This window comes from Vicugna pacos, chromosome 2 (genome assembly GCF_048564905.1).
Source record: "Vicugna pacos chromosome 2, VicPac4, whole genome shotgun sequence".
Classification (NCBI taxonomy): domain Eukaryota; kingdom Metazoa; phylum Chordata; class Mammalia; order Artiodactyla; family Camelidae; genus Vicugna; species Vicugna pacos.
In genome coordinates this window covers 93,333,019-93,360,441 of record NC_132988.1, presented here as the reverse complement: position 1 = coordinate 93,360,441, position 27,423 = coordinate 93,333,019, and the positions used below count along the sequence as shown (strand labels likewise).

At 38.5% G+C, this 27,423-nt stretch overlaps 1 protein-coding gene, 1 long non-coding RNA gene and 1 pseudogene across 5 annotated transcripts in view; 2 read left to right on the top strand and 1 right to left on the bottom strand.

The window, feature by feature from the left end:
- KLB (klotho beta) overlaps positions 1–24,344 on the top strand; it is a 29,853-nt gene extending 5,509 nt beyond the window's left edge. The window contains 4 exon segments of the mRNA XM_006209787.4: positions 11,984–12,494; positions 14,231–14,499; positions 19,384–20,524; positions 23,231–24,344. Of these exon segments, the coding sequence (XP_006209849.3) occupies positions 11,984–12,494; positions 14,231–14,499; positions 19,384–20,524; positions 23,231–23,619 (2,310 nt within the window). The 3' untranslated portion in view covers positions 23,620–24,344.
- LOC116283171 (large ribosomal subunit protein eL33 pseudogene) lies at positions 5,754–8,399 on the top strand (annotated as a pseudogene).
- On the bottom strand, positions 17,055–20,395 carry LOC140687697 (uncharacterized). Of its 4 annotated transcripts, none has more exons than XR_012062147.1 (3): positions 20,337–20,395; positions 19,065–19,185; positions 17,055–17,194 (listed from the first exon to the last, which is right to left on the bottom strand). It is a non-coding gene; the product is annotated as an uncharacterized lncRNA (long non-coding RNA). The 4 variants fall into 4 exon arrangements; XR_012062146.1 differs by lacking the exon at positions 20,337–20,395 and adding an exon at positions 19,906–20,081; XR_012062149.1 differs by lacking the exon at positions 20,337–20,395 and adding an exon at positions 19,426–19,499.
- Positions 24,345–27,423: the final 3,079 nt, after the last annotated feature.

Genomic DNA, 27,423 nt, shown 5'->3' with positions numbered 1-27,423 from the left:
ATAACATTGTGTTTCACAAAGTTTGGGGTTTTGTGCATTACTTCATGGTGGCCTTTTTGCTAGCTTTTTGGGGTTTTTTGTTTGTGTATCCAAGTACCGCATGCACTATTATTTAATAAAACATTTTTCTTTAAAACATTTATTTTGAAAGGAAATTTTATATTCTATTATACATGAAAGACCAGTATTTTCTAATACCCTTAAAAGAAATATGTAACATTTAAAATAAAAAATGTTCATCTTTGTTATAACCAACCTCATATCCCATACAAAAAGAAGTAGATATATCAGCCTCGGAAAACACCACCAAATATGCAAATTTTATTCTGCATTTTAGTATACATTTCGTCCTAAAAACAAACACAGTGTCATTTAAAAATGTGTCATAAAATGCTTTTTCTTATAATTACATAATGTAATTTTAATAATGTAAAAGCATTTATTAAATGGGAAAATGCCAACATTTATATTTTTGTGTATGAGTGTTTTAAATATTCATAATTTATTTTCTGAATATTTTAAATTTATTTGAAATAAACTTTTCAGTACAATCTTTAAAGAGATAGATTTATATAAAATAAAATATAGGTCAATACTTTTTTGTATATCACACACAAATGATGAAATAATTTTTTAAATTCTTCAGAGGCTCAAGAGGTTGCTTAATACTGTGAAAGAGGCTTTCAGGACAAGAAATGTTGGGAAACTTCTCTAGGTCAAGGCCTCACCAATTTGTTCCTGAGCCTGGGATAAGACTTGATTTATTCCCTATTTTTCCACCTCTTTGAGGACCTTTGTCTTAGCATTTATTGGCGTCATTCTCTCAGAGAAGGTCACACAAGGCTGCATATGTTTTAGGTATTCAATAAACAATTCAATTGATTATTTTCTATTTAAAGAAAATTTGCCTTGTCCCAGAAAGGATTTAAAATTACAATTGGATAAAAGTGGATTTCAGACCACACACACATACACACACAAACACAAACACACACCCCAACCTGGATTCTGGCATAAACATATAATCTTTTCAGAAAATGCAAATCAATTGTGTATACCTGCTTCTATTAAAAATTTTACATTAAAAGCCCATCTCAAAACAAAGTGCAGAACATTGACGACTCTCAAAGCTGAGTGATGTACTATGAGGTGTCATCACACTATTCTTTCTATTTTTATGTGCTGTGACAATTTTCACACTTAAAAGGTTAAAAACACATAAGAAAGTAAAAAGAATATTTTGTATTTTTAAAAGAAAACAATCATCTTTATTTAGTACACTTCTTAAGATCTCTGTTGAAATTCTTAACCAAAATTTAGTGCTAAAACTGCAAAAACAGGTGTGAAAAAGCCACCATTCACATGATTTATATCTAAGCCTTCTTTGGCAACAGACGGCTGCAACTGCTTTCTTGAACAAGAAGGCTGCAGGCATATTTAAATGGAATAAATGTCATTTTTAAACCTCTTCAGCCCAACTCTCAACCAATATCTTAAAGACGAAGTATAATATTTTGAAATGGAATTACTAGCAGGGGTCTTTTTTAGCTTGTTTTGGTTGGGGAGGAGCAAAATCTTCAAGGATCATCTGAAGTGGATTTTTTTTTCCCATGGGAAAAAACAAAGGAATTTTTAAAAACTCCTTTGTTAAAGTTGAGTTGCGGGACAATAACGTACCAAAATCAGCTTTTGCTAAATCTTGTAGCAAAACAAAACAAAACAAAACAAAACCAAAAAAAAACAAAAAACAAAAAAAACTAGCCCAGGCTTTTCTGTCAATGAGATTTAAAAAAAAAACTTACTTGCTATTTTCCACCACTTCCCCTCCAACATCAAACAAACAAAAGAAGAACAACAAAAATGGGGAGAATAACGGACAGAGATTGGTCTCAGTTCTTAAAGTGGAGAATTGAGACAATTATTACAGATAACTTTTTGACATTCTATCACACTGTTCTTAAAATAATTATTACTATAAGAAGATTTTATTGCACATCTATTGTAGTGTCAGAAACTACTTGCTACTTTTCACATGTTAATCTCATTTAATTCTTACATCAACCCTGCCAAGTAGGTATTCTTAAAGTTATTTTACAATTGAAATGGAAGCCTAGAGAAACCTGCCTGAAGTTACACAGCTGTATAAGTGTGCTTTTTCACTCCGTAGTGTCAGACCCCAAATTTAAATTTAATCTGTCTGAATCCAAGCCAACTACGCTTAATCACGTGAATCAGCTACCTAGCCTCAGTGAAAAAGGACAATTTACAGCCTAGAACCCCAAGGCAGTCACTTGTGTTGATACTGATTCCATCAACATTTGACTCCACTTTAAAGATCAAAGCAATCTATCTACATGTTTTATTTGTCCACAAAATCTATAAACAACTGATCCTTGACTCATATATTAACCATGAGGTTTTTCATTTGTCCCTATGATTTTAATTTTTATTTGCTCAAAATTTTAGTGTCCGATTAAAGTCACAAGTCATCTTCATTGGGACCTAAGTCACCTCTAGCAAGATAGAGGAAATAATGATCAAACAAGTTAAAACTAGCAATTTTATAGATGTTTCTAATCAAATTTGAATAAAAAAATAAAAATGGCTTCCAGATAAGAATTGCCAAAGACAGTTTCAATAACCAGAATACCATTGTTAGACATAAGAGTCATGTAAAAAAACTATTTGTAGATGAGAATTGGTATTCTAAAACCTTAAAGAAAGTAGTATTTACCTTTTCTAATCATTAAGTAGAAAAAATTATACTTCAGTGAATGATTAACAAGTTTAAATAAATGTAATTATACATGTTCAGAGAATAACATTGTGATTGTATTTAAACAGCTTGATTTGATATGAACACTCTCACACATGGAAAATTAGGCCCAACTGGAGAGCAGAAAACATTGTAAGTAGTGGAAACAGTGTTAGTACACTAGTTTATAATACATGTGTCACTTAATTGCATATAAAAAAATCTTACTAAGAAAACGCAACATTAGAAAATAGTCTATATTAAAAGAAAAAGAAGTAGTTAAAATTATTGAACATTAACAGCAATTCTGTTGCTAAAGAGTAGAGGCATGTTGAGAATAGATCAGAACCTTCTAACTTACTAGCGAGTAAAGAGTGAATCACAGAAGTAATTAAAGTGATTTTTCCAGGTGATCTAATAGTGCTGCTTGAAAATTGTTTAGGGGAGCCTTGAAGTTGGTGAAAACCAGGATCTTTTAGTATTTGGAGATTCCATTGATTGGTTCTTTATAGCATCATATCTTGACTAGAGATTATATGACTAAGCCTTAAATAAAGGGCTGTGTTTACCGTTATCAGTTCTCCTTCCAAGTTAGTCACATGTGTATTTTACGTCTCCTCCTTTTACCTTTGAATATCAACGTATTATTCCGGAGTAGGAAAAACATTCTTTAATATGTAATGAACTCCAGAATAACTGAAGTTCTATTTAAGTTTCTGTTTTTTCCTTTGAGATTTTCAGAACTTTGGAGAAAGTGAGGAGACTTAGTATAGAGCAATTAAATTCACTGATGGAAACCATCTGTTTCAACCAGTTCTCTTGACTTTTTTAAATTTCAAAAATAATGCATTCTTACTGTAAAACATTCAAACAATACAGAAAGACATAAAGTTAAAAATGAAAGGGCTCCTCTTATTCCCTAACCCCATCCTCCAGAAGCAGCAGCTTGTTCAATTCCAAATATTTTTCAATGTATATATAAGCACATACATATAGACATATTTTTACACACTTTGAATCATATGATTACATTAAGTGTTGGTGATCATTTCTGATTAGTTGAAATGTAAAAGTGTACTGTTTTTCTTCTAGGTATTTCTGTACTTCTCTATCCTATTAGAGGTCATAGGTCATCTGAAGGCAGGAGCTATCTTGTTAATATTTTTCCTAAATGCCTACCAAGGTGCCATGTGTCAAATAAGTATTTGTAGACTTGAATTTAAGCAGTTAATCAACATAAAATGAATGAAGAGTGAAGAAAAGGATAAAATAATAGCCATGGGTTGAAGGAAAGAGATTAAGTAAAAATGATTTCTCTAAACTTGCTTTTGCTGTTGTGTATAATTTCTACGAGGGGAAAAAAATCAGCAGAACAGAAGGTAATGCTGATGAATTCTCTGTCTGACTGTTGACTGAGGTGGTGCCCCAGCTGGTGAGGCTGGATGGAGGCATAATCAAAACCACGACTCTCAGATGGCCCCTCAGTGTGCTCCTGGCACCCAAACTCTGTGACATGGCTTTCTCAGTGCACTGGCCCTCGTTTTTATGCCACACCTGGTACATACCCCTTGCACTTTCACAGCCTATTCAATCACCCGTTGAGCCTAAGATGTTAAAGTGTGTTTCAAAAGCACAAAATTTGAGGTGTATAATGTCTGGAAATGACAATGATCTAGAGGCTGAAGGATTTAGTTCTAATTCTAGTTTTGCATTAGCTGAGATCTTGGGCAAGTCACTTATGCCTTGTGCTTCAGCATCTTACCAGCATCTAATACAGAGTTTTAAGAATTGGACCAAATGTTCTCTAAAGTCCATCCTCTACTTCTGATTAACAGGCAAGAACACAGAACTTGAAACAACACAGCCTGGGCTTCACTTAGCTTGTGAACAAGCTACCTTACCTGTCTACCCTTGGTTTCCTTGGGTATACCCTTGGTATAATAATAGTACTTACCTCTCGAGATTTTAATGAGGATTAAATGAGATAGTACATGGAAAGTGCTTAGAACAGTGCTCAGCATGTTTAGCACTAGATATATGTTCATTCTTATTACTGCTTATGTTATTAATTTTCTATGGCTTTGTAATTTAACCAATATAAATTTGACTTAATCGTGAAAGTCACTCATCTTTAAGGACCATTTAATTATGACTTCTTTGAAGGTGATGCTGTACTAAATGCTATGCAACCACAGCATCCCTGCCCTTTCAGTCTGACATAAAGATCACCATCCTCAGTCAAAACAGCCAAGTGTAGAAGTGGCCCCTAAGGGATACATTTAGCCTCTGACACCAGTGAGGACAATATCCAATGTCAACAGTTCTGGTTCTAAGAAAGAGATACAGGGAATTACATATAAACATTACATGCTGTACTAGGCACTTGGACAACAGCATGGTTTTCTGAACACCCCCAATTTGTTGGCAGATCCTCCATGGATTTTCTAAGTGATCCTAAATTCCAGACACATATAGATATTTTATTCTCAACACGCAGGAGTGGGATATTGTACCCTCATTCTAGGACTGTTTAGTTCTTTTAGTAACCAAATACAGCAGAAAGAAACTATAATTTTATAACAATACGTTGTGGTTCATGTCAAATGGCCTTTCCCCAACAGCTTCAACATTTAAAAGTGATGTGACATACAGAAAGCAGGATGGTTTTGTTAAATAATCAGAGGGGCCTGGATTCAAATCCTGACTGCACCACTATCCAGCCTCTCTGAACTTCAGTTTCTTCTCTAAACTGAGAAAAATAAAACCTGCTTTGCAGAGGCCGTACTATCAACAACGTATATGTCAGGCAACCAACAAACCAGCTGCTCCATAGTGGGCATTCAGTCAACAGTGTTCCATCAAGGCTCTTCCCTGGGCATCTGAATGTGCAACTGTGAACAAAACAGAGTTTCTGCACTGCAGAAGCTTGTAGGCTGGGAGTGGATCATGTTGCATGGGCCTGAGACTTACATAAAGAAAAAAATACAAAATTATGGACATGAAAGTTGGTACAGAAGTAAATATCTATTTAGAAGGGAGAAAAATATCTCCACAAATTACTGTAGTCTTGGAGATTCAGATTCCTTATTTTCTGAGGTCCCTTTGGGAATTTATCTTACCTAGAAATGTTTCCAGTCACTCCCGGGCTCCCAACCCACCTAGCACCTTTCATGGTGACCCAGGCAAGTGGGGGGCCCTGAAGCTTCAGCCTCCTTGGGTTCATGGTAAATCTGCCTTTGTTGCAGGCCCCAAAATGGTAGGTCTTATTTTTGTTTTTGTAATTATTATCTTATTTGTAATTTTCAGAGTGGTTTCTATATTGACTATCTTTAACTTTTTGTTCTTAAATCCTGAGGAAAGCCTTCAAGTCTCTAACCCAGGCTATTTTAGCTTCAGTTAAACTTTGAGATGTGGTCCTTTTGCCTGAAAAAAAAAATTACTAACAGGATCACTATTGTTAATTTAACAATAACAAGAAAGCTTAAAATGTCATTCCACTTTCTGCAGAGTTGGCATGCAAATATGCTCCTTGGGCAAGGAAGCTGAACTTCAGTAAGGTACCAATTTACTGATATTGATTTCTTCCAAGCTCCCTTCTAATATCTAGGGAAACCCACAGATGCTTCATTTTAATAAATTGTAAACTTTATTCTGGACTTCTTTCATTTGTGTTGCCAGGTTTAGATTCTGGCTTGGGGATTAGTTTAATTTAGTAATATTATAATTGAAATTAGAGTTCTATAACAGTGATAGGACCTTTTTTTGAAGGAACAAGTATGTTAGAGCTTAGTTTTTACCTGATTCCCATGGGGAAATCCTGCAACTACACAAATCGAGAACAATCGATTTGCTAGAATAAGTTGAAAATATAATTTTTTAAAAGAAAATAGAGGGAAAATGAATTTTAATATGACCATTACTGAGTTATTCCAACTATAGAAAACATGAATTCAAACAGAAACAGGGTCATAGACGTAGAAAACAAACTTATGGTTACCAGGAGGGAATAGGGGTGGGAAGGGATAAATTGGGATTTTAAGATTTACAGATACTAACTAGTATATATAAAATAGATAAACAGCAAGTTTCTACTGTATAGCACAGGAAAATATATTCAATATTTTGTAGTAACCTATAATGAAAAAGAATATGAAATGAATATATGTATGTATATATATGAGTGAAACATTATGCTGTAGACCAGAAATTGACACACTGTAAACTGACTGTATACTTCAATTTTTAAAAATTTTTAATAAAAAAAAAGAAAACATGAATTTGAACCATTAAAAATAGAATGGGTAAATTTTTTCTTTATGATAGGTGGTAACTTTTGTTAATATTTAAATTCTCTCCTAAGAATAATGAGGGTCAGATATTGATCCCAAGAGCATTTTTAAGACTGTCAAAAAAAATTAAAGAAATAAGTGTCACATGATTTTTTTAAACAATGAACAAGGTTCATATATCCTAAGCACCCAATACATATTTGTGGAATGCGGAATGAATGAATGAGTGAATATTAAATAATCTGGAAGAGTAGCAGTTATAATTAGTAGAAGACTTGATAATATAAAGAAATGCTGAGTAAATGAAAAAATGAATCAAACTGAAATTTAATCCTAGCCCGAATGGACAGTGAACAAAGTTAAATCAGCCACAAAAAGATAAATGAGGACGAAAAAGTGAGCCATGCGCCCTGGGAAGTGAGGGAGAACTATCTGGAAACCTCTCTTCCTGCCCACACAGACTTCCTACAATTGTTTTCTACAGCAAGTTAAATACTTTCCAGCTTGCTCTTTCAAAGTACTTCAAATTTAGGTTTGTGTGGTTTTCATAGGGTCTTTACATGTATTACCTCATTCCATCTTCACAGCAATTCTCTAGTGTTTATTTTTAGCTCAGTATAATGGAGGAGGGAACCGAGGCCGCTGAAAGGGAGACGACTTACCCAAGATCTAAAGCTAATTAGTGGCAGGGCCAGTGCTAGAGCCTGGGTGTCCTGCTTTCAAGCCCTAGGTCCTGTCCCCTGTGATACCCTGCAGGAGACTAGCACCTTCATTTCATTCTTGATGGCTAAATTATTCCAAAAAGAGCAATCAATGATTCAAAGCAGATGTCAAAAAACACTTACACTTACATATTTGGAAATATGTAAAACAATTCCAAAAATAGGTAACCCTTTCCTGGGATTAAAAGAAGGAAAGAATTCAAACATATCAAAAGCTATATGCCCACTCTTTCAGCCATCTTGGAGACGGCAGAGGCCTTCTGGGAACAGGACTTCCAGAACAGTGAATGTGTCTGGAAGGCTGTGGTCCAAGGCCATTTGTGCTGGCTATAAGAGGGGTCTCCGGAACTAGAGGGAGCACACAGCTCTTCTTAAAGTTGAAGGTGTTTATGCTCGAGATGAAACAATTCAATCCAGGCAAGAGATGTACTTATGTGTACAAAGCAAAGAACAATACAGTAACTCCTGGTGGAAAACTGAACAAAACCAGAGTAATCTGGGGAAAGGTAACTAACTCGTGCTCATGGAAACAGTGGCATGGTTCATGCCAAATTCCAAAGCAACCTTCTTGTTAAAGCCATTGGACACAGAATCCATGTGATGCTGTACACCTCCGGGATTCAAACTTATTGAAGAGTAAATAAATAAAAACATGGAAAGAAAAAAAAGCTATATGCCCAAAGTTAGTTATTACAACATTATTTATAACAGGACGGAAAGAAGGAAGGAAGGAAGGAAGGAAGGAAGGAAGGAAGGAAGGAAGGAAGGAAGGAAAAGAAACCAAGCTAATTTTTATCAAAAGAGGGAGATGACTAAGAACATCATATTTCATCAAATTGGTGAATTGTTATACTCTTAAGATTGTCATAAAGACAAAAAATAACCTGGAAAATGTTAAGCTGATTTTAGCTGGGAAATATATTTGGAAAAGCTGGAAGGGAACACAGAAGTATAGTTTTTTAAGATTGTGGAGTTTTAAAGTAAATTTTTACTTTATTAAGTAGCTTTAACAGTAAACAGGTTTATAGTTCACATGACAATATTTCAGCCAAAATGTGACTAAAATCATGCATAGTTTTGGAAATTCAATTTTTGACAAATGATCAGGGGTTCCTTCAATACAGGCACACGCGATGTGCTAGGTGTCTTCAACCATGCCTTCCAAAATCCTCCCTTCCACCAGTGTCCCTTCCATGTCTTCCTGACCTCCAACCCCTTCTACATCTTTGTTTCTAAAGTTGTCCAGCTATCTTATTTGCTTCCTATCATCCATAGAACTTATCTGAGTCTGGACTTCCAGAAGCATCAAACAGCTGCTATGTTAGATTAGAGGAGGGAACAGAATGAGATTTTAGGCCCCTGGCTGTCTCTCAGTGACATCAGGCCCTGCTATCTGCCTCAAAAAGAAAAGGCTGACTTCCCCTTTAAGCTACTGAATCTAAAGAACAAAGGTTGAAGCTCCCTTAAATCAATCATTCCAAAGGTAGATGGCCTTGTACAAGATAGAGGGTAACCTTGGAAAATCACAGAATGACTGTTGTGCAAGGTTGCAGGGCCCAGGTTGCACTCCCCCACAACCCCGTTTCAGTTTTCCCAGCAGATCTCCTTTACGAGCATAGGACCAAAGGACACACAGAGATATCCCTGTTTCATCAAGAGTTATGACAAATTCACTATTTCGGAGCAACACTTTTTACACTGTTACGTGGCAAACAGGATCAAGTTATAACCAAAAGTGCTGCACAAAGAACTTCCCTTACATTCACTACCTGAGAATGGAGAGGCTGTCTCCAGCCCAGAGCAAAGATAACCCTACATACCTTGATAGCCTATGCAAATAGCAGCAAAGGTGAAAGAGACATGGTGGAACACGAAGGTCACCTTGGTTCATGACAACACATGCATATGTGTATCTGGAGAGAGATCTATCTCCAGAAAACTTGCTTGGAAAGCTATTGCAAAGGTACATGTCTGTTGTCTTCTAAGCTGTCCTTTTTCTCATCAAAGCGCTGATGTAACCAAGATTTTATCATTTAAGTCATCTTTCATATAATCACTGAAATATGCAATAGAACATCTATTTTAAAGAAACTCCCCCCTCCTTTTTTTTCCTATACGAACCGGGTAATTGCTACCAAGACTGGTTTAATACATTTATACTGATTTTATCTCACTCTCCCTTTAGTGTCTGATGGCATCGTATCTGTGAGGCAGCTGTCTATGGCTCAGAATCTTACGTGTGTTTAGCGCTTTATGGTTTACACATCAGAGGCGCACACCTACCTTGAAGAGGTATACTAATCACTGCAGCTTTCACGGGTGAAAGCTCTGAGGCTACCAAGGGATTAAGTGAATGATTAGAATAAAGCAAAGAATACCTCCCTTTGAATTCTAGTAATGCATGGTTGCTTTTGTTTCGAATCAGGAAAAAAGCAGTCAAGATTTTCTGCTGTGATTTCTGCCCCAGAGAAGCCCAGAAAGAGCAGCTGAGACCACTTAATGTCGAGTCTGTCCTGGGCTCCCCTGAGATTCCTTCCAGAAGCTAGAACCTCAGGTTGGAGGCAGGAGAGGAGGCCAAAGTCTGAACACTTCTCTGAGAAGAGCGCTCTTAAGGATCCTTGGGAACATTTGTGTGCTAAGTGGTTCCAGGTGAAAACTGAGTAAGACTAGGTAGATAGAAATAATACCTCGAGGCACCTACTTCTTTAGAAAATCTTTCACGGGATTATTTAAATTAGCTATTCTTTAAATACAATTCAATACTACTTGGCCATAAAAAAGAATGAAATAATGCCATTTGCAGCAATATGGATGGACCTAGAGATTATCATATTAAGTGAAGTGAGTCAAAAAGAGAAAGACAAATATCATATGATATCATTCATACATGGAATCTTAAAAAATGATACAAAGGAACTTACTTTCAAAACAGAAATAGGCTCCCAGACATAGAAAACAAACTTATGATTACCCAAAGAGGAAAGGAGTAGGGGGAGGGATAAATTCGGAATTTGGGGTTAACAGATACACACTACTATACTTAAAATACATAAACAACAAGGACCTATATTTGTCTTTCTCTTTCTGACTCACTTCACTTACTGCGATAATCCCTAGGTCCATCCATGTTGCTACAAATGGCAACTTACTGCCTTATTTTATGCAGTTTTATATATTTCTCTTTCATACATTTCTTATTTTCCCATTAAGATTATTGGCTCCTGAGAGCAAGTCCCTGCACCATTTATTTCAGCCTCTCAGGGCAGGGCAAGACGGGCACTGAGTAAGGGCTCAGCAAGTACCTGTTAAATAGACTGGAAACTGATCATGAGTCTCAGTGTGAAGAGAGCTCAACCAGAAATGTAAACCCCAGGAGGACCAATAATAATAACATCCATCTTTAAGCAATAGCTCTTAGGTGCTCTGTTCAATGCTACGTATCTAATATACACATTAGCTCTATATCTAACAACAACTTTACACAGGGTATTGTTATTTTTAACTTCATTTTACAGCTGAAGATATGAAGAGGTTTCAGAAAGGTTTATTTACTTGTCTAAGGTCACTATGGTTAGTAACTGAATGTCAGGCCCAAGTGTGCTGACCCCAAACCCCACACTATTTCCACTGGCTTTCTATTTTGTGCCATGCTTGTCACCCTTTTATAATAACAGTAATAATAGCGAAGGCTTATACAGAGGTTACTCTGTGCCAGGCATTGTTCTAAAGTGCATTAACTCATTCAATTTTTACAACAGGCCTAAGAGATGAGCTCTATTATTATCCATTTACAGAATTTAGAGATTGTATTATCCTGGACCTCTCAGTGAGGGCTAAAAGAAAACTCTGTAGAACAGTGGAAGATTGCTGCTCTGAGTCTTTTTATGGACAGGAAGAAACCCTAGATTCCACATGGTATCTCACCTGCACCCAGCCCCATGAGGGCCCAGAAGTGAGCCAGCGAGAGGAGAAGTTAAGGTGGAGCTTGCACAAGTGCTCTCTGCCTGCCCCTTGGTGATCCTACAGGATATCCTTTAGGTTGGAACCACAGGAGAAGTGAACAGAGTGCAGACTTTGAGGTCATCAGGGTTCCCTGGCAGCTTTCCCCTGCATCATCCTTTGCTTCATTAATTTGTCCATGAAAAAACCTTCTACCAGCCAACTCACAACCCTGTGTGTAAGAACAATAACGATTAATAATGTTTTCTTTTTATTAGGCTCATTCAAAAGTTTGGCATAACTACAACAGAAATTTCCGCCCACATCAGAAAGGTTGGTTATCGATCACGTTGGGTTCCCATTGGATTGAGCCAAACAGATCAGAAAACACAATGGATATAATCAAGTGCCAGCAATCCATGGTTTCTGTGCTCGGGTGGTTTGCCAACCCTATCCACGGGGATGGCGACTACCCAGAGGTGATGAAAAAGAAGTTGCTCTCCATTCTACCCCTTTTCTCCGAAGCAGAGCAGAATGAGGTGAGAGGCACAGCTGACTTCTTTGCCTTTTCCTTTGGACCCAACAATTTCAAGCCCCAGAACACCATGGCTAAAATAGGACAAAATGTGTCACTCAATTTAAGAGAAGTGCTGAACTGGATTAAACTGGAATACGGCAATCCCCGAATCCTGATTACTGAGAATGGCTGGTTTACGGACAATCATGTGAAAACAGAAGATACCACAGCCATCTACATGATGAAGAACTTCCTCAACCAGATTCTTCAAGGTTAGTTGCACATTAGCTCAGTTTTAAAAATTGTTTGGAATCCTTAGGCTATAGGATACTTGAAGTCGATTGAATTATTGTTGTTGTTGGACTTTTGTGTGGTCCAATGTGGACAGAAATTTTTTTTTAATTTTTTAATGTTTCTCTATGTCCTTTTTAATAGTAGTTTGAAAACAAAATAATTTTAGACTGTAGATACATCCTTAATTGGCAATAAGATGCTGTTTCATTCCTTTAAAAAGGACATAACTGCTGAGACAGACACATATAAAGCTCTCTTAATGACAGTACTTTAGTCTAAGATGCTGAGAGCTTTTCTTGAAATTGTGCTCCTTTCACTCTACTACATGACTGAAATGACGAAAACGTCTAAAGACAAAGAATGGCCATGAACGGCAAAGCTGGGCAATTTTTGTTGCTCTTGGAAATTTCTCTAACTTCTGCTTATCCCTGCATTCCTTTTCCATTACTCAGGTAGTGACATCTGCAGGTGGCTGACTGAAATAATGGAGCAGAGGACAAGCTCAAATTAGGATGATACTGTCCCCTACAGAGCTGGGTTCCATTTCACTCAAACATAAAGGAATTCTCAGTAGATCTTTCTACAACTCTGTAGCTCTCTTTGAAAGTCACAAGCTTAGAGAAAAATCCTAGGTTCTGCAGGAGAGAGTGTTCAGGGAGGTGCCCCAAGGAGAGCAAGATCCTGTTGCCCCAATCCACAAAAGGAGCACCTGGAATAGGGACATGCCCAGCCAGGGGGCACGTGCACAAGGGGGCCTCTAGAACAGAGGCCTCTGCCTACAGGGCCTGGGCCAAATGCCATGCACTTTGGCAGAGGGGTGTCATCATTCCACCTCTCCTACAGCACCAAATGGACTAGAACCAGGGCCTGCTGAAACATACTTATCTCACTGAAATCTCTTGGCATGGATTTTCCACCTTTTAGGAAAAGGATGTCAGTGATAAAACCCCCTAAATGCAGAAATGAGGAATTCCTATGAGAAAAATGAAAGCTTTTAAGCAAAGAAAAAATGGTTCATGATTGATCTGGGTATGTGTTGTTTTTTTGCCTACTTCATTTTTACCTAATTCCCGGATGTTGTTGAATCAGAGTTTTAAAGCTAGAAAGTTCCCGAGAGATCATCTTTTCCAGTCTTTTCTATCTGCAAGTGAGGAAACTGAGGTCAAGAAACTTGCCCAAGTGCACCCTCCCTGGAGCATAGTGGAGCAAGCCCTCTCACCTCCTGCCCCTCCACCCAGTCAGTTCTTCTTCTTGGTGCTTCTGTCTCCTCCTTAAATCTACATCCACATATGTTAATTCTCAAAGCTGATGTTTCAGTCCTTGGAGGATTGTTTCACAGAAGATAGCTTGTCCCAAAATGGGAACCAATCCAAGCTTGAAATGAGAAACTCTTGGTCACGAGCTGGCAGTGGCATTGGTCCCAAGGGTTCTGGAAATTACTATGCCCCCGGACACAGACTTGCACACTAAGTCTCAGGAATATTTAAAATTTGATCCTTTACCTGTGTCATTGATTTGGGAGGACCATTCTAGATAAAAATAACTGACAGTTTTCAAATAGAAACATGAATTTTTCTATCTGATATAATGGGCCTACAAATTAGGGAAAAGGGTATTTTCACAATATGCTTCCCCTGGCACATCGTTAGGGAAGTCCTGAACACAAACCGGTGGTCAGGCCTCTGAACACCTCTGCTTTTTTCCTTCTGTACAGCAATAAAGTTTGATGAAATACGAGTGTTTGGTTACACTGCCTGGTCCCTCCTGGATGGCTTTGAATGGCAGGATGCCTACACCACTCGCCGAGGATTATTTTATGTGGATTTTAATAGTCAACAAAAAGAAAGGAAGCCCAAGTCGTCAGCACATTACTACAGACAGATCATACAAGACAACGGGTTCACTTTAAAAGAGTCCACACCAGATGTACAGGGCCAGTTCCCCTGCGACTTCTCCTGGGGCGTCACCGAATCTGTCCTTAAGGTAAGTGGCTACTTACAAATTAACCAAAAAGCAGAACAAAGAGTACACAATATTTTATTTCATTCTACTCAATGAAATCTAAAGCATAGCTGTTGGACAATATCAAAGACCATGATTATTTGGAGGTTATGGGGGATGTTGGAGAAAGAGGGAGGAAGAAGAAAAGATTTGATGCCTACTGAGAGCCTTTCACGTGCCGACTCACACTGCCCCTGAGAAGCATCCAGTCTAGCAGGAATGTACAGTCATTTTCGTGAGAGGCATTTGTTAGCAGCGTCAAAATTACAGGGAAAAAACTTTATAGATTTTTGTTTTGCCAAAAGCAAGTTGTTAATGGCCTTTTATTTAAGTGATTCCTGTCATTTGCTAAATTTGGGTCTCCGGACCCCAGTGGGGCCTCCCAACTTGTGTCATTCTTCACTTTCAGATGTTTCCTCAAGTGTCACCTCCTCAGTAAGGCTTCCCTCCACTCCAAAAGGCATAACCCTACACCACCACCTCTCATTCCCCTTTCCTGCTTGCTTTTACTGCACAGCATTCCTCACTCTCTAATACACTATATACTTCACACATTTTTCTTTTTTTCCTCCAGCTTTATTGAGGTATAATTGACATACAATGTTGTGTAAATTTGAGGTGTACAGTGTGTCGATTTGATGTTTATATTATTGTGAAATCATCACCACTATGGCATGAACCATCACTTCCATTCCATCACATGTAATTCCCATTTCTTTTTTGTGGTGAGAATATTTAAGATCTACTCTCTTAGTAACTTTCAAGTGTATGATACAATACTATGAGCTATAGTTACTACGCTGCACAGTAGACCGTCCTTTAGCTAGTTTCTCCCCATTTCCCCTACCCCCCCAGCTCCTGGTAACCACTTTATATGTTTTTCTTAGTGACCACCTATCTCCCCCTACTGGAAGGCAGACTTTCTCTGCGAGAGATGTTTGAGGCTTTGCTGCCTGCTATCTGCCTTACTAGAGCAGTGTCAGGCACGTGGCAGGTGCTCAGTGCACAGTGAATGAATAAGGTCAACTTTTAGAGCCAAGGGAGCCCTTAGAGACCTCTTATTCCAAATCCTTCATTTTATAGAGGAAGAAAGCAAGAACCATTAATTAATCATTGAGACCTAAGTGACTTGGCAACACAAATAGTGGTAGAACTATTGCAGACAACCCTCAAGCCCCCAGATGCGCAGTGCTCTTTCCAAAATAATAACTATTTTTGAAACTCCTACTATGTGCCAGGCACTTAACTGCCCTGTATATACGCATTCCGTCTAATTAATCTTCAAAACCTTCATTTTATAGACAAAGAAACTGAAGTTTAGGAAGGTTACATACCTTGTCCAGGTCACTCGGATCTGCCTGTCTTCTGACCATTACGCTGTAAGACCGCACAATACCACACCATTGATTGTATTCTAGAGGCACATGGAAAAGCAAGATGTGCAAGGCATGGGCCCAGACAAAAGAACCCAAACCATGAGCAAGCAAAGTTCGCAGGTTATGAATCTCAACCCCTGCTGAAATTTAAACATAACTTTAGTAAAAGCTCAGAGATGATAAAAGGGGAAAAAATATAGAGAGTATTATAAAAATAGTGACTCGCCTTCAGTTTGTGCCCCCTAGAGAGCCACCTACTTACCCAGGGTCTATCTCCTTCTCTACATGGCCCAGGCAGGGCCATTCAAGTAGGTTCCCTACCATTTCAAGTAGGTTTATATTTTCCAAAATTCCAGAACCAGCAAAGAGAGATCCCAGGAGAGACAAGAGTTCCTGCCTGTACATGACCCAGCCAGCAAGTTTCTGCTTCATCTGAAGACCCATCTATTTCCCTGTAACTGACACTGTAAATGTCTGCACCCTCTGAGGACCCTATTCCTTCTCCTAAGAGCAAGAGCTGATCACTTGTGTCAGGCAAAAGTAATTCAGCGATCAGCCAGGTCTGGGTTTCATGCTCATACCTGGAGCTCAGCAAGGAGTCAGCTTCCCTTGAACTTGGACCAAGACTGAGGATGAATGGTTTGTGAAGAAAAATTAGGGTGTGTTTGAAAAATCAGCCAGAGGATGTATGAGTAGATGCTGGGTAGGCAAAAGACTAGATGCCTTCTATAGGAAGACTGACAAAATGAAAATAACACTTTTTACTATGCTTACCCACACACATCTTATTTCCCCCAACCTTATTCTCCTCCAATACTTTATTTCAAAAAATTTCAGACTAGTCAATAAACACCTATAATCCCTTCATCAGGATTGGCCGAATGTTTGCCATGTTTGCTTTCTCTCTGTATCTCCGTCTTTTATGAACCATTAAAAGGCTACAGACATCATTACACTTCACCCCAAAATATTACAGCATATATCTCCTAAGAACAAGGACATTCTCCTATTTCATTATGTATTATTAGACTCGGGAAATTTAATATTGATTTAATATCATCTAACATACAATTCATATTCAAGTTTTCCTAAATATTCCCAAAATGTCCTTTATAGACTTAATAAATGTTCTTTTAATCACAAACAAGGAACACACATTGATCATTTGTGAATCTTTAGCCTCCTTTAATTCAGAGCAATCCCCCAACATCATGGTATTGACATTTTTGAAAAGTTCAGGCCAGTTGCTTGTAGAGTATCTCATGGATTTCTGTTTCTTTATTAGATTCAGTTAATCATTTCTGGAAATAAAGTTACATATATGATGTGTATTTCCCAATACATCACATTAGGAGGCACATGAAGTCAGTTTGTTTCATTACTGAAGACATTAGTTGAAGCTGTAGTCACCAGATTTCTTGGTTAAGGTGGTGTTTTTCAGATCTCTTAACTGAAAGCTACCTTTTCCATTTGTAATTAAGAATTAATCTGATGATAGTACTTTGAGACTATATAAATATCTTGTTCCCCAGCAACATTCAACCAATAGTCCTAAAATTGATTCATAAACCTTGCCTGAATTATTACTGTGCAGATTGCAAAATGGTGAATTTCTAATTATATCATTCCTTCTATCTGTATTAGGCGAATTATTTTAAATTCCATGTGTTTTTATTTGTCATTGTTTCATTGTACTTTTGATGCTCAAATTATCTCAAATTTGGCCAATGGGATTCTTTCAAGCCATTCCTGTGTCTTTTTGACATTTACCTTTCAGTTTTCAAACACTTCCTTGTTTTTCTGGCACAAGACACAGCAGCATCACTTCATTCTTTTCCTGCTCCAGACCTGGAAAAAGCCACTTCTCCAAGGAGACTAGAACCCTTTTAGAGGAAAACAGAACTATACTACCAAGCTCTGGGAGCTAGGATTGAGATCAGGGTGCACCATTTTAACTATTTCTTGTAGCAGATTAATCACACCCACTTGCTAAGACTAATGTGTTCCAGAGATTTTAAAAGTAAGGCAGGTTTTCATTTGATTGTGCCTTACTTTATGGCAGAATTGCCGTTTGTAATTACCCTTTCAATACCATGATGCTCTGAGGTTTCAACACACTGAAACTGGCCATCTAGGCTAAGATTTTACTCAAATAATTATATACAGATTTAACTTCATGCTCACATGATCAATGTTCTCTCAGTTTAATGTTCTAGATAACTGGTTGGCAGATGGCAAGTGGGCAATGATATGATTTTGTAATTAGACTATGAAAGATGACACACGAGAAAACAATTAAGAGGGAAAATATTTACCAAAGGTTAAGTACCATTTATTCCAGGTGCATTTAAACTCAGTCATAGGAAGAAAAAGCACTTTAAAACAAGTACAGAACTTTTACTTTCTCTTATTAATCCTGAATTTGGAAATGTTTTTCTTAAGCCCTTTTCTGTTTTAATTTAGACTCAAGGGCCTAGCAGGCAATTATTGCAGGGAAAATCAAACCTAAGTCACAAGTACCTTATGTTTGTAGAGTGCTTTGCAGTTGACAGAGCAGTTGCCCAGTCACTGACTCCTCACAGCACACCTGTGAGGTGGGTGAGATTGCTCCGTCACTATACAGAGTTGCTAAGCCTGAGTTTCAAAGGGGCAGAACCATAATAAGAGTCCAGGGCTGTCTCCTTGGCGGAGGGACAGGGAATGGGACATCGTCAGATCCAAGAGTCAAATGGGGAATTTCTGGTGGGTAGTTTACAGTCCTCTCCTCTCATATTCCAAAAACCTTGTATAAGGAGGGTGTTCATTATTCTCGCTTTGGATGAATAAATGCTATGTTCTCATAAGCACATGAGTGGGGGAGAACAGATTGATGCATATATGATTATCATGTAGACTTTTCAAATAGGGGGTGTTAGAGCAATGCATTCAGCAACTGCAAGGGGTCATTCCCTACCCCATCCTACTGGCTTCTTTTAGGAACTGTGGTTGGGGTCAACCAGCCTCCTCTAACCCCAAAGCTGATCACAGTGAAATCTTCTACAACCAGAATGTTAAACTTTGCCTTCAGTTTATAGTATGGTTTGAAAGGTCCATCTTTTGTGATTCCCTTTAACTGAGAGTCAATTTCCAGATGCATTTGAACTGAATCACATGAGACCTCCAATATATTACCTGGGTTTTTGGAATGAACCAACTGGAAGACAGCTTCTTGGTGTTTTCTGACAACTTGTCTTCCAAGCCCAGGTGTGGTTCTTTCTCTGCATTTTCTGGTATTCCTGGGAAATTTCAAGGGCTGAAAGGGAGGATAATCCATCAGGCCTTTTCTCTGACATCAGCAGGAGAAAAGGTTGTTGTGAAGAACATGTGCCTCATTTATTTTCTCTGTTGTCAGTGAGAGGCAAAATGTGACGAGGCTCTTCCTCTCAGAGGATGTGTGCTAAGAGTCTGCCTGCCGGGGTGTGCTTTACCTGAATGTGATTGTTTTTCACAGCCGGAGTTGGTGGCTTCCTCCCCACAGTTCAACGATCCTCACCTGTATGTGTGGAATGTGACGGGCAACAGACTGTTGCACCGAGTGGAAGGAGTGAGGCTGAAAACACGGCCAGCTCAGTGCACGGATTTGGTCAGCATCAAAAGACAGCTTGAGATGTTGGCAAGAATGAAAGTCACCCACTACAGGTTTGCTCTGGACTGGCCTTCAATCCTTCCCACTGGCAAACTGTCCACAGTGAACCGACAGGCTTTGAGGTACTACAGGTGTATCGTCAGTGAGGGGCTGAAGCTCAACATCTCCTCCATGGTCACGTTGTACTATCCGACCCACGCCCACCTAGGCCTCCCCGCGCCTCTGCTGCACAGCGGCGGGTGGCTGAACCGGTCCACCGCCCAGGCCTTCCAGGACTACGCAGACCTGTGCTTCCAGGAGCTGGGGGACCTGGTGAAGCTCTGGATCACCATCAACGAGCCTAACCGGCTGAGTGACATCTACAACCGCACAAGTAACGACACCTACTGGGCAGCCCACAACCTGCTGATCGCCCACGCCCGGGTCTGGCACCTCTACGACCGGCAGTACAGGCCTGCGCAGCACGGGGCCGTTTCGCTGTCTCTGCACTCGGACTGGGCCGAACCCGCCAATCCCTACGCCGACTCGCACTGGAGGGCGGCCGAGCGCTTCCTCCAGTTTGAAATCGCCTGGTTCGCAGAACCCCTCAAGACCGGGGACTACCCGTTGGCCATGAGGGAGTACATCGCCTTCAAGAACAGGCAAGGGCTCTCGCGCTCCACGCTGCCTCAGTTCACCGAGGAGGAGAGGAAGCTGGTCAAGGGCACTGCCGACTTCTACGCCCTGAACCACTTCACCACCAGGTTCGTGATGCATAAGCGCCAGAACGGCAGCAGCTACGACGCGGACAGGGACATCCAGTTCCTGCAGGACATTACCTGCCTGAGCTCCCCTACCCGCCTGGCCGTGATGCCCTGGGGAGAGCGCAAGGTGCTGAGGTGGATCCGGAAGAACTATGGAGACGTGGATGTTTACATCACAGCCAGCGGCATCGACGACCAGTCCCTGGAAAATGATGAACTCCGAAAATACTACTTAGAGAAATACATTCAGGAGGCTTTGAAAGGTGAGTTTCTAGGGGCATTTCAGACACAGTGGAGTATGACATTCCTAGTTAATATTAAAAGAATGAGGGGAACAGGTTCATTAGTGACAGTGTCACTTCACCATGGAAAATTTGACAGGTATAGAAAAGTATTTTAAAAACACCTGAAATCTCACTCCCCCAACAAAAGCACCCAGACTTCTGCTGGCTAGACATCTTTAATACAATTGAGCTTACACTGTAATAGTCTGGTAGCCAACTTTTGTCTTAACATCACATTATAAATGTGTACCATGTTATTAGAAGTTCCTTGTTAACATTAATGGTTGCTTAATATCTCATATGGATATATCTGTGTACTTAACCACTCTCTAATGTTTGACATTTAGGTTTTTTAACTACTAAAACATAAGTATCATTGTATATAAATCTTTCTCTTCATTTCTGATGACCTCTTTAGGATGGATTGCCCAACATGGAATTATTGGGTCAAATATTAAAAAATAATAAACACCAGTGTTTGTGAGTGCTTATCTCACATACTCTTCCCAGCACTGGCTATTATCACATTTTTTTAAAATGTGATTTTTAAATGTTCCATGATCAATTTGTTGAAGCTGCAAAAAGTTCCCAGAAATTTACTCACTTATTTGGCAAATATTTATTGAGCAGCTAATATGGGCAAAAACTATTCTGGACACTATATCACCACTGAACAAAATAAAAATTACCATCCTTACGGGGCCTACGGTTTTTTGGGATAAGGGTCAACAAACAAGTGTAAGATAGAGTGTGTCAGAGGTGAAAAGAAGAGCAGCAAAGAGGATGCCCAAGGGTGGAAGATAGAAGTGGTTACAATTCTAGAGTGGTTATACTGTACAACAGAAATTGACACATTGTAACTGACTATACTTAAAAAAAAAAAAGAGTGGTCAGAGAACTTCAAAGATCTGGAGAACTGGGGCAAAAAACAAGGTAGTTACCTAACAAAGGTGTTCCAGGTGAGAGAAGAACACATGCAAAAACCCTAAAGTAGGGGCATGCCTGGCCTATTTGAGGATCAGGAAAGATGTCAAAATGGTTAAATCATGAGCAACGGGGAAAGTAATAGATGATGTCAAGGAAGGGAAGAGGCAAATCAGGTAGGGCTTAGTAGGCCACTGTAAGAACTATGGCTCTTACTCTGAGATAGGAAGGTTCCAAAATGTTTTAAACAGAAGCGTGACATGATCTCACACTTGAAAAGAATTACTCTGGCTGCTCTTTTGTGAATACATTGTAAAGGAGCAAGAATTCACACAGTGAGAGTTGCACTGGTCTGGGTAAGAGATAATGGTGGATTGGATCAGGTTATTAAGAGTGGAGATGGTGAGTAGTGTCTAGGTTCTGCCTGCCTTTGAAGGCAGTCAACAGGATTGGACGTGGGTATGAGAGAAGAGTGAAAGATGATTCCAACAGTTTGGCTTGAGTAACTGAAAGGATGAGTGGCCATTTACCAGGTTGAGGGAGACTGGTAGCAACAGGTTTTTGGAGATGAGTTGTTTGGTGTTCCACTGATTAAGTTTGAGATATTTCTTAGACATCCAATTAGAGATGCCAAGTAGGCTACATGCAAAGTTGGCTAACAGATGAGTCTCAGGTTCAGAGGAGAGGTCTAGGGCTGAGATACAAATTTGGGAATCAAGAGCAAATGGATGTATTTAAAACAATAAAGCTGGAATGAGAGCCCTAAAACAGCAAGCACAAAGGGGGCTGAGCCCTGGTATACTTCAATATTCAGAGGTTGTGGGGGGTGGGTATAACTCAGTGGTAGAGCACATGCTTAGCATGCACAAAGTCCTGGGTTCAACACCCAGTACCTCTATTAAAAATATTTATATATATATATCCAGAAGTCAGAGAGATGAGAAACCAATAAAAGGAGCCAGAGATGTAAAAGATAACTAGAGGGTGATGTGCAGTCAAAGGAGGCTGTTGTTTTTGGTTATTAAGATACCAGAAGTTACAGCATTTTTATATGGTAACAATCCAGTAGTGAGGGAAAAATACATGAGAAAAGAGAAGGGAAAACAATGGAGCAATGTCCTTGAATAGGCAAGAAAGAATAAACTTACAGTGTATAAGTGGAGGTCAGCCTCTTCTAGGAGCTTGGACAGGTCATCCACAGTGAGAGAGAAGGGAGAATGAGTGCAGATGCCAGTATATGGGTAGTTATGATTGTAGGAGACTGACTTTCTAAGTGCTTTAGTTTTTCAGCAAAGTAAGGAGGATGGTCATCACTTCAAATAAGGACAGAGGTGCTGTAGGTTTGAGGACAGAGAGTAGGTAGGAAAGTGTCAAGTAGGAGAGCTGGGAAACCACGTATGGTTATAGGGCAGCAACAAAAGAGCACATCTGAGATTTAGAATCAGGCCAAACAGGCAAGATTTTCCTGCTTTTGACATTGAACAGAAGTAACAGTATCATGTGACCTTCATGGTTCCAATTCTTAAATCTGCTTTTCCCTCAGGTGTTTGTTATTTATAAAGTTTTACTTCAAATTTCTTTGTAAACTTACATTACCATACATATTTTCACCTTAAGTAAGATCAACCATAAAAGAATGTCAAAAAAACCTTCAATGAAAATCACTTTTTATGAGTTTGTTTCAATGAAAACTAAATTCTTATTCAAATATATTTTATAGTCCATTTGTGATTTATAATGTTCATTTCTGTTATTTTTCAGCATACCTGACTGATAAAGTCAAAATCAAAGGCTATTATGCATTCAAACTGACTGAAGAAAAATCTAGACCCAGATTTGGATTCTTCACATCTGATTTCAAAGCTAAATCCTCAATCCAGTTTTACAACAAACTGATCAGCAACAATGGCTTCCTTTCTGGGAACAGTAGTCCTAGATGCAGTCAGACTCAAAGAAACACGGAGTGTATCGTCTGCTTGTTTCTCATGCAGAAGAAACCGCTGATATTTTTTGGATGTTGTTTCTTCTCCACCCTAGTTCTACTTCTATCAGTTACCATTTTTCACAAGCGAAGGAGAAGAAAATTTTGGAAAGCAAAGAACTTACAACACATACCATTAAAGAAAGGCCACAAGAGAGTTTCCAGTTAAACTGATCCTCTTTCTGTCTGCATGATGGAAAGTTTAAAAATTCACTCCAGTTCCATATACTGGTTAACTTACAGAAGATACACCTTTATTGTAGAAAAAAGACAATTTAAGGTATTAGTGATAGCCAAGGTAATGACAATCGACGTCTCTGCTGTGTGGTTCTGATTTTCCCTTAGGTGTTGACATCAGTGAATTCAGTTCTTGGATCTGAAGATAAAGTCTTTGCCTAGACAGTAAGCTATCAAATTTGCTTCATGGAGTTTGATGAGCTGTTTCCTATTATTCTTCCCTAGTTTTCTTCTGAAAACACTAATAGCTACTTATGATAAAAGAAATTGTTTTGAAAAAGTACAACTTTGTTAAGACTCCATTCATGGGGAGAGTATAGCTTAGTGGTAGAGGGCATGCTAAGCATGCACAAGGTCCTGGTTTCAATCCCCAGCACCTGCATTAAAATAAACGAACAAACCTAATTATCCCCCCGCCAAATAACATTTTAAAAAAAAAAAGACTACAGAGATTTAAAACTCTTAATACTGGATAGCCAGTAATAAATTGTCACTTCTAACAAGGTGCTTTCCCCCTTAGGTCAGGGTGGTTCTCAAATGGAAAGAGAAAATAGGGTAAGTAGTGCTTGTCTATAGCCAGTTACAGTACTCTTAAGCACATCGATCTCTTAAGTTTCTAATAGAAATTAAAATAATTAACCATTAATAAACACCTAATTTTGTTGTCTCTTTTATCATTAAAAAAACCATTTAATTTCCATAACTCATCATGGAAAGATCAGAGAAATAAGATGAAAGAAAGCTAGACCCAACTGCCTATCAACACAAGGTAGTCACTCAACCTCACAGTATAGCCACCTCTTTAGACAAATTGACATTCCTCACTTGAATTTTGTGAGGTGACAAGGTGTAGCATACTTAGTAAAGCTAAACATTTAAAAAAAGATGTAGTTTTATTACCAAGTTACCAAAGGACCATTTATCCTGTAAGACTTACTCTCTCCCCTAAAATGCTTTACTGTTCTGACACCATAGGCACTTAGGGGCCTCACGAGGTATAGAATGCAGCCGTATGTGGACCTAAAACTGAGACTCTTTGGATGCAATTCAGAAAGCTGATGGTCTGAATGAGTTGGAACTGTTCTTACAATTTCTGAAGCTAGAATTAAGTAGATTCTTAAATCTGAACTTACAGAGGTTGACTTGCTTGAACTCCGTATGTAAGGTTTGTTCAGTGTTGGAGGAAGAAAACTTGAACGTAAATCCATTTATACACATTCTTTCTTTAGGTGAGTCAGTATTTAACTACTCATTGTCCGCCCCTCCTGGAATTTACTCAAAGGAAAAATTTTCTTTCCTGCATAACTGGGATTCTAACTGATATTAATAGCATTAAGTTTCAGAGAGAAATAACACAATTGGTCAATGCAAACAAATGCAAAAGTGACGGGAAATCAATTTGCTATTTGGCTGGCCAATTCAAATACTAAACAATTTTGCAGATGTGTTTTTGTCTAGTCTCCTTGCCCCTACTTGCACCTCTCCTTCAACCTTAGCAGTTTTTAGGTTATGCTTTGCAAGGATATTTTTTTCTATTTTTTTCTTTCAGAACTAAGTGGGCCTGAGGCCATACACAAGTACAGTAGCTAGTCATTGTGTTAATTTTATGGAATACCAAATGAACAACTCAACTTTTTAACCATTAACATTCAGGGTTTTGAGAAAAAAATGCATTTTCACTCATAACAGATTTGGAATTAAGGTTTTGCTTTCTTGATCTTAAATACTTCAATGATTATTTTGTTTACCGTCTTCCCTTTTTGCCACTTGGGAATTATCATACTAGTTTTTAAGCCATCATCATATAAGAATCCCTAGGTAAATATTTAATCCAGCTCATGATCAGTTGTACTATTCTTAGACTCATTTAAAAATCATGAAGGGTCAATTAGAAACTGTTGATAGCTTTTGACAGGACAAGAGCTTTAGAATTCAAGCTTTTCTGAGAGAAGAAAAAAAAATCTTAAAATCTAACTTGTTACTTTGTATACTGTTACATTCCTTGTATTCAATTAAACAATCCTGTCTTTCACTAACAAGTCTGACATAGATACATCACGACTATGGCGTTCAAAAAGCCTCTGAATCATGAAGTCAGTACATTGTGACTGAATGTTTAATTTTCAATGTAATTTATTCCAAATAAACTGGTTTATGCTGATTGTTCATATTCAACTAACAATCTGGTAAATTTTAAGAACTGTGGAATGTAAACAGGTTTAGTTTTTTAACTGGGTTCTGCCAACACTACCTCCCCCATCCTCTGAAACTATGTGCCAATGGGAAGCTTGCTTTCTAGGTATGTTTTCCCACTACACTATGTGGACTCCTATACCACAAAATTGGAAAACAAAACAAAACCCAACACACACACATGCTTCTCCATAGCAGACACAGAAAACATGGAAATCTTCCCTGGGAAGAACAAGTTTCATTTACTACATCCAAGTTATTAAATGTAAATCACTAGCTACAGCCAACCTTCAGTAGTTATCCTGTGAAGGCCCCATACCAATCCACTTCACTCCTGGAATCATTTACTTCTGCAGCTGCGACTGCTTATACGTTGATACTCTTTAACTGTAACACCTCTATCCCTTTGCTACTTGGAAATTTCTTTCTCAAGCCTCAAATTTAACTTTGAAACTCTGTCAATACCTTCCAAAACATCTAATCTCATTGCCATTACTGAGTCTCCATAACTTGAATCTCCCTGGCAACCTGGGCACCATTCACTCAGCAAACAGCTATGTGCCAGGCATTGTTCCAGGTACTTGGAATATCCCAGAAAAGACCACATCTTCATGGTTAGATTCTAGCAAGAAAAAAGTGTACAATCCATAAAAACTATAAATACTATGTTATAAAAAAGTGGAGTAGGGTAAGGGTATGCTAGGACGGGGATAAGGAGTGAGCACAATTAATAGGGTGGACAAAGTAGGCTTCACTGAAAACATTTGTAAACTTAAAAGTTGTCACTCTTTGGAAACAACACACTTCCAAAAGGATGACAACTTTCAGGCTTTAAGGCAATGGTATTATAAGGTTAATTGAGGTCAATCTAGCCGTAATGTAGTCAGACTGGTTAAGATGGCAAGTTGAAAGTATGAAAATGTTTCTGGCAACTGCTGAGAACAGATGGGGGAGGTGATCAGTTAAATGGCTATCCCACTAATCCAGGTGAAATATAAACGGTTTTTGGCTTCATCTTTTATGAATAATTTCAAAACTTTATCCAAGCAGGAATAGTACAGTAAATCCCCATGGCTCAGCTTCAACAACAATGAATTAAAACCCTAGAACTTCAACGCCTACCCCAAACCTCACCTCATATATTTCAAAGCAAAAGCTTTATTTACCATTTCATCTATTTCTTTAAAAGTTTAACCATCATCAAAGCAAAGATTAACTCTTTACTATAAAAAATAACTTCATTCGTTTAAATCAAGATCTTAATAAGATCCATCATATATTCCAAATGGTTTTTATTTTTTCTTGCTTAATCCTTGATCTTACCTTAAAAGGCAGAGCCTACAGATTTTTCTAATGGATTGGACACATACGTATAAGAGAAATCAACGTTGAACGTTACGCTTTGCCTGAGAACTCAAGGCTGGTGTTTCCATCAAATAAAATGGGAAGACTACAGGAAGAGGTTTGGGGGTTACCCTATTAAGATAGTCTAGTATGGTAGCTTATCTAAAGCATGACACACGGAATTAAAGAGATTACAGTA